The sequence below is a fragment of the Babylonia areolata genome, chromosome 1, assembly GCF_041734735.1.
Source record: "Babylonia areolata isolate BAREFJ2019XMU chromosome 1, ASM4173473v1, whole genome shotgun sequence".
NCBI classification, from domain to species: domain Eukaryota; kingdom Metazoa; phylum Mollusca; class Gastropoda; order Neogastropoda; family Buccinidae; genus Babylonia; species Babylonia areolata.
The window spans coordinates 4,800,631-4,810,630 of NC_134876.1; the positions used below are offsets into that span (position 1 = coordinate 4,800,631).

Below are 10,000 nucleotides of genomic sequence, written 5' to 3' on the forward strand. Positions count from 1 at the left end.
TTTTTGCCCTCAGGAAAGGCACTTTACCTCTGATTTTTCTCACTCCACCCAGGTGTGAATGTGTACCTGACAGCGTTTAGGAAGGTTAAAATGTGCTGAAGGAGAGAATTGGGCCTCACTGTCCTATGCCGAGCCCTAGACACAGTGGATATGAATTCACTGCCCTGATGGCTATAAAAGGTGGTAGGACCTTTTATCTTTAACTTAACAGGGTGGAGTGTGGTGCTGTTCTATACTGTGAGGTGGTGCCATGTGTGTTGCTTTATATATAGATTGCATAAGTAGACCATAAACTTCTATTTTAACCCCTTGACTGCTGCTGCTAAGTGCGCTCATCAATGAAAGACTGATGAGTGTCTCCTCTCACTGAGTACAGACTGAGCTGACAGGTCAGGATGTCAGTCGTCATTCTTTAGTTGGACTTCCTCCTTTGGGGAGTGCGTTACTTTTGTTTAACTCACTCCGGACGATGGAACCCTATAGTGTTCCTGACGAAAGGTAGCACTCCAGACGACGGAACACAGTAGCGGTTTCAAGAATTAAAATTTTTCCCATGCTTTCTTCATGGGGTGGCATAACAATTGCAGCTACACTGGGCACTGCGAATGTGTCAAGGGTCGAATGGAAAGTTTCTTCATGAGATTCCGTAACAACACACTTGCCAGCATGCCAGCGAGTTCAGCACCCCACATGACAAGCTAATCTGCATACGTATCGAAAATGGCATCGCAGGCAATAAAAGCGGAAATTTTTGGAGCAAACTAGATCACAACAGCAGCTTTTACTGTTGCTGAAGTGATTGAAATGTTTCAAACTGAAGGTTTTGACATTGATGAGGATGATGAAGACGTTGAATAAAGTATCTGCTGTGAAGAAAACTACCAGCAAGAAGATACTGACAGTGACTCAGCTTCTGAGAGCAGTGAAGAAGGGGGGTGGGGGGGGGGTGTTCACACGGTGTGAGGAGAGGGGTCTGTGGGTCAAGTACAGTGAGTTTCATTCAGTTACTTTATGTTTTGTATTTTTTGTGATGTTTTTCCTAACCCTAACAAATGGGTTGTCTGTAGGGAAAAACAAGAGAAAACTATTCGTGCTGATGAATTCACAAAAAATAGTGACTGCACATGAAAGTCTTGCCACACTGATCTCATTTGACCAAGGTTCAGCAGCTGAGGGGTTAAAATACAGAGTGTAGTGTATCTTCAGGAGTCTGTTGTGATTCACTTCCTTAAGTAGATGTGAAATGAGATCTTTTGCAGTTTGCTTCCTTAACAACAATGATTATTTGTTGGAGTTAATATTTGTATTTAAGTATCCATAGTTATTTTTGAATCCTCTCTAAACTAGCACAACATGATCCATAAATGATGAATCAGCATATTTACACAGGAGTTTGCTGATGCTTTGCTCATATTGACAGGGATTGAAATCATGAAAAATAACGTATGTGCAGCTTTTGACACAGGACTTGATAACCAAATGTCCCAGAATTTGAATGATCAAACTGAATTTCTGTGCCTAACACGAGCTCTGTGTCAATGTTTAGGTGGAGCTCTACAACAGAGACATGGTTGAAAATCTACAGAAAGCAGACGAGAGCTACAAAGCATCAGTGAAAGCATCCACTTCTGCCGCTAAGTCTCCAGCCGCTGAAACCACATCCATGGTAATTCTTATTTTCAGTTGGAAATGTGTGAGGATGGTGGTTGATAACATTATGTAAAAGATGAGAGGCAACGGCTTCAAGATTTGTGTGTGATAGCCACCGAACCCAACGAAGAAAGCATGAAAAAATCCAACACAAAGAGCATTGGAAGTCATATCTTGGGGGGAAAAGACACACACTTTGTGACCTTGACCTTTCCTTGACCTTCGACCTCTGCATTTACAACATATTTATATTCTGGCTAAAACATAAATGCGTTTAATGAAGACTGGTTCTGTCATGTATTTCTACATTTTCTCAATATGCCTTGTTGTGACCTTTGATCTTATATGTTTCCGTGGATTTTGTTCTCACCATGACCAGTGATTGTACCAGATGTCATGACGATCATGTGCAAGACCTCTCTCTTGCATGTAGAAAATTTTCCCATCAACAGTTTATGCCATTTTGTGACCTCGACCTTAATCTCTGAATTTGAAATTTTACTTTGGGATCATGCTGTAAGACCAGTCACAAAACCAAGCGTAATTTAAGTTGGAAGTAAGATATGGTCTTCAGCTGACAAGCTTTTTTTCTGTTTTGCCCAGTAATGACCTTGGTGTTCTACCTCTCATCCAGCATCCTTTCTCCTATCTTGACTCAGCAGTGTGGAACAAACTGCACTTCTCAGTTCAGTGTTGTTGTTTTTTTAAGCCTCTCAAAACACACCTCTGGCATTCTCATTACCATTTATTGATTGATTTATTTATTGATTTATTGATTAATGTGCTTCTTGAACTTCTGTTGGCTGTGTGTGTGTGTGTTTGCTTGTGTGTGTGTGTGTCTGTGTGTTTGTGCACACATGCTTGTTTGTATTTGGTATGTTGTACTTGAATGCATGTATATCTATGTATGTATAACTGTTATTGTGGGAGGTGTTAGCGTCGATTTACATTACTGTTATTAGGAGGAGGAAGGTGGCGGAATGGTCAAGAAGCTTACCTGCCAACACAGAGTCTGTGAGGGTCTGGTTCAAATCCCAGTCTCACCCTTCAACGCAAGTTTGACTGGAAAATCAAACTCAGCATCTCGTCATTTAGATGAGATGATAAGCCGGGGGTCCCGAGTGCAGCATGCACTTGGTGCACTGAAAAAGAACCCATGGCAACAAAAGTGTTGTCCTCTGGCCAGAGTTCTGTTGGAAGAAATCCACTCTGATAGGTACACAAATATATATATATATATATATATAAATATATATATATATATATATATATATATATATATATATATATATATATATATATATATATATGCATGCACTCAAGGCCTGACTAAGTGCATTAGGTTATGCTGCTGGTCAGGCATCTTCGTAGCACATGGTACAGCAAAATATGGATCAGTCTGAACGCAGTGATTCCTCCTTTAGAAACTGAAACTGAATTATTATGATTATGATGGTGATGATGATTATTACTGATGATAATATTAGCATTATTATTAGTATTATCATTATTCTTGTTATTTTTATTGATGATGATGATGATTATTATTATCATTATTATTATTATTTCATTCTATATTTTTCTGTTTTTATTTTTATTATTATTATTATTGTTATTATCATTACAGTTGTTGTTATAATAATAATGATTATGATAATAATAATGATTCATACTAACAATGATGATGATGATGATATTATCATTACGGTTGTTGTTATAATAATAATGATTATGATAATGATAATGATTGATAATAACAGTGATGATGATGTTGATGATGATTAATTTTTTTATCATTATTACTATTACTACTAGTAGTAGCAGTAGTATCATTCTTCTTCTTCTTATTATTATTATTATTATCAGTTGTAATAGTAGCAGTGGTATCATCATCATCATCATTATCATTATTGTTATTGTCATTACTATTATTACTCGGCTTATATCACAGATTGGCATAAGTTTACATTTGGGCCAACAGCAAAGTGAGAGCTGTATTATCAATGGTTTCTCCAGTCAATGAGAAGTCATTTACAGCTTAGTCTTTTGTGAAGGCTTATGACTCTCAAACTAGGAGGCAAAATTGCACTGGCTCTTAGTGCTGCAGCCTTGTGGGCTAGTTGGCCTTTGGGAACCATCCCAACGCCGACTGTCCTAAAACCCTCTTGGCCGAGAGAGTGGGGATGTAACTTGGGCAAGACACTCTCCACTATAATCAAATTCTAGCCCAAATAGTCGGAACAGCAGTTGTCTCCTCTGCTGTTCTGATGGTCATAGGCAGACATGACCGACTATCATATATATTACGATCACCACATGTCATCAGGAGGTGAGGGAGGGGGAGAGGGCTGAGCCCAGTGCCCCCATGTGGGAGAGAGTGGACCAGGAGATGGTTGGGGAGGCCAGAATCGAACAGATGCGCAAGATGCACGAGTCCAAGAGCACCTTGCCCACTGTGGAGGCAAACTACTACGACAGTGTGAGTGTCGCTGGGTGTTGACTGGGCTGGGTGTGTGTGTGTGTGTGTGTGTGCAGGAGAGGGATGGAGTAGGTGGGGTGTTCTGTGTGTGTGTGTGTGTTTGTGTATGTGTGTGTATATATATGTGTGTGTTGTGTTTGTGTATGTGTGTGTGTATATATATATGTGTGTGTGTGTGTGTTTGGGGGCCACAATGTGGGTGGCTGGGTATACCTTTGTATGGGGTGTACGGTGGGAGGGGGAGGGGGGAGGAGGGGTTGACAGGGTGGGGGGGTGGTGGGGGGGCTTGGTGTACTCTGTGTGTGGGGGCTGATTAGAATCCTTGGTCAGGTTGGGTTTTTTTGTTTTTGTTTTGGAGGGGTGTGTGTATTTTTTTGGAGAGGGAGGGTGTGTGTCTGGTTGTGTATGAGTGTTGGAATGTGTAGGTGTGTATGTGTAAGTGTGTGTTTTGGGGTGGGCGTGGGGTGTCTGTATGTTTATGTTTGTGCAAGAGTGTGTGTTTATGAGAGTGTGTTTGTGTGTATGTGTGTGTGTGCGCGTGCGTGTGTGTGTCTGTGTGTGTGTATGTGTATGCATGTGAGTGTGTGTGTGTATGAATGTGTGTGTGTGTGTGTACTTTTATACCATTTGTTACCTTCATGACCTGACTGTTTCAGTTAATATTGAAATTTTGATAGTTCTTTATCTTGCAAGAAAAACATATATACACAATGGTTTCTTGAAAAACAATATGCACACATATTAACGCACAATGTTGTTGGTTTCAGATGAATGGCCATGTGGCAGGCAGCTCTCAGAGTTCAGGTCCCCCTGCAGTCCTTGTCAATGGTGAAGCCCCTATGTATGTAAACCTATTTCCTCATTGTTGTCATTGATGATGTGTGTGTGTGTGTGAGAGAGTGTGTGCATGTGTGTGCGTGTGCAAGTGTGTGTGACAGTGTGTGTGCGTGTGTGAGTGTGCAAGTGTGTGCTAGTGTTGCATGTGTCGTGTGTGTGGTTGTGTATTTGTCTTGTGTATCTGCATCTGTTTGAATGTGGGTGTCTATGTTTAACTCTTTCACTGCCATAGACGTCTTTAGTTGACTAGACAGTGCACCGCCATAGGCGAATTTTGTTGACATCGGGGGATCATGTTGATAAGACCATTTTTGACTCACTTGTGTAAACAAAGTGAGTCTATGTTTTAACCCGGTGTTTGGTTGTCTGTGTGTCTGTGTGTCCGTGGTAAACTTTAACATTGACATTTTCTCTGCAAATACTTTGTCAGTTGACACTAAATTAGGCATAAAAATGGGACAAATTCAGTTCTTTCCAGTCATCTTGTTTAAAACAATATTGCACCTCTGGGATGGGCACAAAAAAATAAAAAATGAAGCCTAATTATATGCAAACTGCATTTACTGTTATATTTATATTTTTTGTATTCTCTAAACTTGGCACTTTGATCTGATATTCTGACCCAACAACAAGAGCAGTCATTATTATCATTTTTTGTTCAAACAGAAACTTCTTTTGCTAAGCATGGAAGTTTTATTTATTTTGCAAACGTTTTGGTGCAGATAGTAAAAAAAGGGAAATTACTCTGTAATTAATGCTAGGGGACATAATTCGAATCCTATTAGGACTTTTTTTTTCTTTTTTCTTTTTTAATGCAAAGCTTTATAATAACAAATACAGAACACATTTTAACGATTAGATTTTTTTTTAAGTGTATCACAAGTGAGTCTTGAAGGCGTTGCCTCTCTTGTTCACATTGTAACAAAGCTGGACAGCTGCAGCCAGTTTCCTGCCAATAGAGCAGTGACTAACCTTACTCCCTGGCTGAGTTTGAAACGAACAAGTCCATCGTGTTGTTTTGACATGAACCGAAGCGTGTGACTGAGACCATCATTTCTAAAATACTTGGCACTGGGGAGTGTTTTTCACACAGAAACTTGGCAGTAAAAGAGTTAAGTCAGTTTTGAGTCTGTGTCTGTATGCATGCCATGCTTGTGAGAATGGTGAAAACTACGTCTTGAAATGTTGAATATTTGTATGAAGAGGTTTTACCCACCACACCTCCCTGGCTACCCCCTTACCTCCCTCCCCACCCCCCAATCCCCCACACACTGACATACATACACACACACATGAAAGAATTTAAAGACATAACTTATTTCAACCTTTATTTACAATGTCAAGGAGCATACAAAAGTTCAAAAACAGAAGAAAAAAAACAACAAGAAAAAAATCACACACAAAAAAAACCCAGAACTGTACCCAGGTCATACAACAGTTCATAGACTAAATGTATTTGTCATTTTATTTGCCTGCTTGTCAGTGGTTTTGCAGTGCTTTTGATTTTGCCATAACCACAGAATGCATGCCTTCCCTCCTCCCCACCCTCAGCCCCAATGTAGCATTGCAATTTAACCCCCCAAACTTAAACACACCGGAACATGCAAGCAACCGCAACAGAAAGCTTCACACAGGAAGCAGTATGGTAAACGGGGGGGGGGGGGGGGGTGTGTGTTCTTTTATTACAGGTTGTTCATTTCTGAGATGCTCATTGATGGATCTTTGCTGCAACTGGGTCAGCCATTAACCAGTTCAGTGCCTATAGGCTCATTGATGGATCTTTGCTGCAACTGGGTCAGCCATTAACCAGTTCAGTGCCTATAGGACATCAGCTGATGTCCTGTACAAAGTGTTGCCACAATGTCTATAAGTATGAGACATCCACTGATGCCCTGCATCTATTCTGATTATTTCTTCATTGGAGTTTCGTTCAGTGAACATAAACGTACTCTGAATGGTTGGTTTGTTGTGTCTTGATTAATAAAAAATATTATTTAGATAAGTGATACGTCTAGAGGAGGACCCCTCTCTTCTCGATAATGATTTGTTAACTGGACCACGTGAAGTGAGCGTGGAAATGGGATTTGGCTCATATGCAAAAATGATGTCTGGACTTTGTTCAGCAAAGACAGTAGTCTCTGTCAGTGGATTTACACAACTGCAGGCAGTGCAAATGATTTTGGACAAGCGTAATGTTAGAGATGGATCTCTCTTGTCTGATGAGTTGTTTGAACATGAAGATTATGACAGTGACAGAGATGAAACTGACATCAGCATTCAGCGATGGTCAATCTTGTAGCAGTCATCAGTTTTGAGCAGGTGACAGTGACAGAGATATAATAATAATAATAATAATAATAATGGATACTTATATAGCACACTATCCAGAAATCTGCTCTAGGTGCTTTACAAAAACGCTTTTGTTAACATAAAACATTATATCTATGTTACATACACACACCAAAATGTGACTACACACACACACACACACACACACTGCATACACACATTTTAACATACATGTGTAAGTAACAGCTACCCTAACACATACGCACACATAGGCAGGCACCAACTTACATAAACACACGCGGGTGTGTGGTGTAGTTTTGGGAGGAGAGGGAAATGGGTGGAGATATCTCTCCTGATTTTGATTTTGTTTATTTCTTTTATGTAATCGTAGTGAACACATTTCATGCATAACCATGGTGTTGTGCTATGTAGCATGTGCATGGTGAAACACAGTGTAAAAATTTGCTGTTACTGCTTTGATAAATGTGGAAAAAATATCATCCTTGTTGTACCCGTTTCTCTCAGCTCTTTGGTGTTTGGGGTAGCTAGATGTGTGGAGTTGTATGGATACCATGAGCGTTATTCAGAAACTTTCTTTCCGCTTTTCACTTCCAGTACTCCTAAAGCACAACGAAAGCCCGTTTTGTCTGCACCAACTCAAAGGTATGTACTTGTTTTGTATTGTGAATGACAGATAGGATGTATGTTTAGTTGGCTGATTGTCTCCATTGGCTAACTGTAAACATATTTTGTGTTTGTACAAGGCAGTCAAGAAGATAGGTAGGTCTTTTGTGATGTTTGACCCTTTGACTGTTGAACTTGTTGAAATGAGATCAGCATGACATTGGTTTTAATGGCATTTCTTGCTTTTTGTTGACATGCCAGTGATGTCGTTGTATTTGCTTAGCACAAATAATGCAATACCAATTGGAGGAAGTCCGACGGGCGCAATAGCCGAGTGGTTAAAGCGTTGGACCCTCAATCTGAGGGTCCCGGGTTCGAATCACGAGGGCGCCTGGTGGGTAAAGGGTGGAGATTTTTCCGATCTCCCAGGTCAACATATGTGCAGACCTGCTAGTGCCTCAGCCCCCTTCGTGTGTATATGCAAGCAGAAGATCAAATGCGCACATAAAAAGATCCTGTAATCCATGTCAGCGTTCGGTGGGTTATGGAAACAAGAATATACCCAGCATGCACACCCCCGAAAGCGGAGTATGACTGCCTGCATGGCAGGGTAAAAACGGTCATACACGTAAAAGTCCACTCGTGTGCATACGAGTGAATGTGGGAGTTGCAGCCCACAAACGCAGAAGAAGAAGGAGGAAGTCCAAATAAAAAATGATGACTGTCACCCAGACCTGCAGTCTCAAGTCCTGTCTCAATGAGGTGACAGCCCTTTTCTGACAAGCAAACTTGTCAGCAGCAGTCAAAGGGTTAAAGGTTCTTTGATTCCGAACCTTGTATTGCTGTTGTCTCTATAATCACACAGCATACACACGGTTAAACACTTTGTCATTTGGCTGTTGGATTGATTGTGTTTGATTTATTCAGCACAACTGCTTATTACTTGTATTTTTAAGTCTTCATTTTCTGATGTTTCCCTGTTATTGTTGTTTTTGTTTTTTCTTATCAACACTGTGTATTTTTCTGGATTATTATTTCTCTTTTTCATGAGTGGCCACATATTTTTTGTCCCTGTTATTGTCAGCTTCCTTTATTTGAAGTAACACACTGAAGTGTTTTGTGGTGTTTGTTGCTGATGAAGTCTGCGTTTTGCTGACTTGTTCAACCATTGATGTGCCCAGCCGTCTTTGTTTCTTTTTCTTTCTTTTTTTTTCATGACAAATAAGAAATAGATAAATACATATTTATGTGAGAAAAGTACAAACATATGGCCATATACAAAAATATGTTTTAGCATGTGCACACTTCCAATATATATATATATATATATATATATATATATATATATATATATATATATATATATATATATACATATATATATATATATGTGTGTGTGTGTGTGTGTATATGTATGTATGTATGCATACATGTATGCCTGTAAACATACATACAAGCCTGTGAACACACAGACACATAACACACACTAACTGACATATGTAAAAATGGACAGACAGACTCAATAACCTTGTATTCCTGGTTCTGTTAATGTTTTTCCCCATCCTTTCTTTCATTTATTTCTCTCTGTGTTAAATGTTAATGAACCATTGCTGCTGATTAAAAACAGAATTAAACTTACAAGAAGTAATATCCTTCATAAAAACAGTAGGCTTATCTTGAAGAAGACAAACTCATACCTGGATTTCCCCAGTCAAAATGCCTGAAAGTTTTAATTTAGTTAGAAAATTAGCTAAACTTTGCAAGAGGAAGATCTGACAATGTGCCCTTTAACCCCTAGGCTGCCTGTGTGACGAGATAACTTGTCAGCGCAAGTGTGTACGCTTGGCTGCTATACTGACGAGATAAATCATCATCGAAATATTCTGACTTTTCCCTGGTTTGCATTGAGTTTGTTGACAAAAATACTGGTAGCTTTAGCTTGGGGAATCTTTCTAGATTCTATTCATAGCTAGAAACCCCAGCTACATCATGAGGCAGTCCTTTATTTGAACGTTTTGGTTGGGTTACTGCCGCAGTGTTTGCCTGGCTTCTCCTGGCTCGCTCAACAAAATGTCTGACTCTGTGCTCAAGACCTGCGATCGTGGTGCACTAAATCAACCA

General features: G+C 39.7%; 1 protein-coding gene across 2 annotated transcripts in view; it reads left to right on the forward strand.

Moving 5' to 3' along the window:
* LOC143298968 (myosin-IIIb-like) overlaps window positions 1-10,000 on the forward strand; it is a 131,649-nt gene that overhangs the window by 81,080 nt on the left and 40,569 nt on the right. For both annotated transcript variants that reach the window (XM_076612059.1, XM_076612139.1), the window contains 4 exons: window positions 1,547-1,666; window positions 3,977-4,129; window positions 4,897-4,970; window positions 7,871-7,918. In XM_076612059.1, the coding sequence (XP_076468174.1) occupies window positions 1,547-1,666; window positions 3,977-4,129; window positions 4,897-4,970; window positions 7,871-7,918 (395 nt within the window). The remainder of the gene's footprint in view (window positions 1-1,546; window positions 1,667-3,976; window positions 4,130-4,896; window positions 4,971-7,870; window positions 7,919-10,000) is intronic.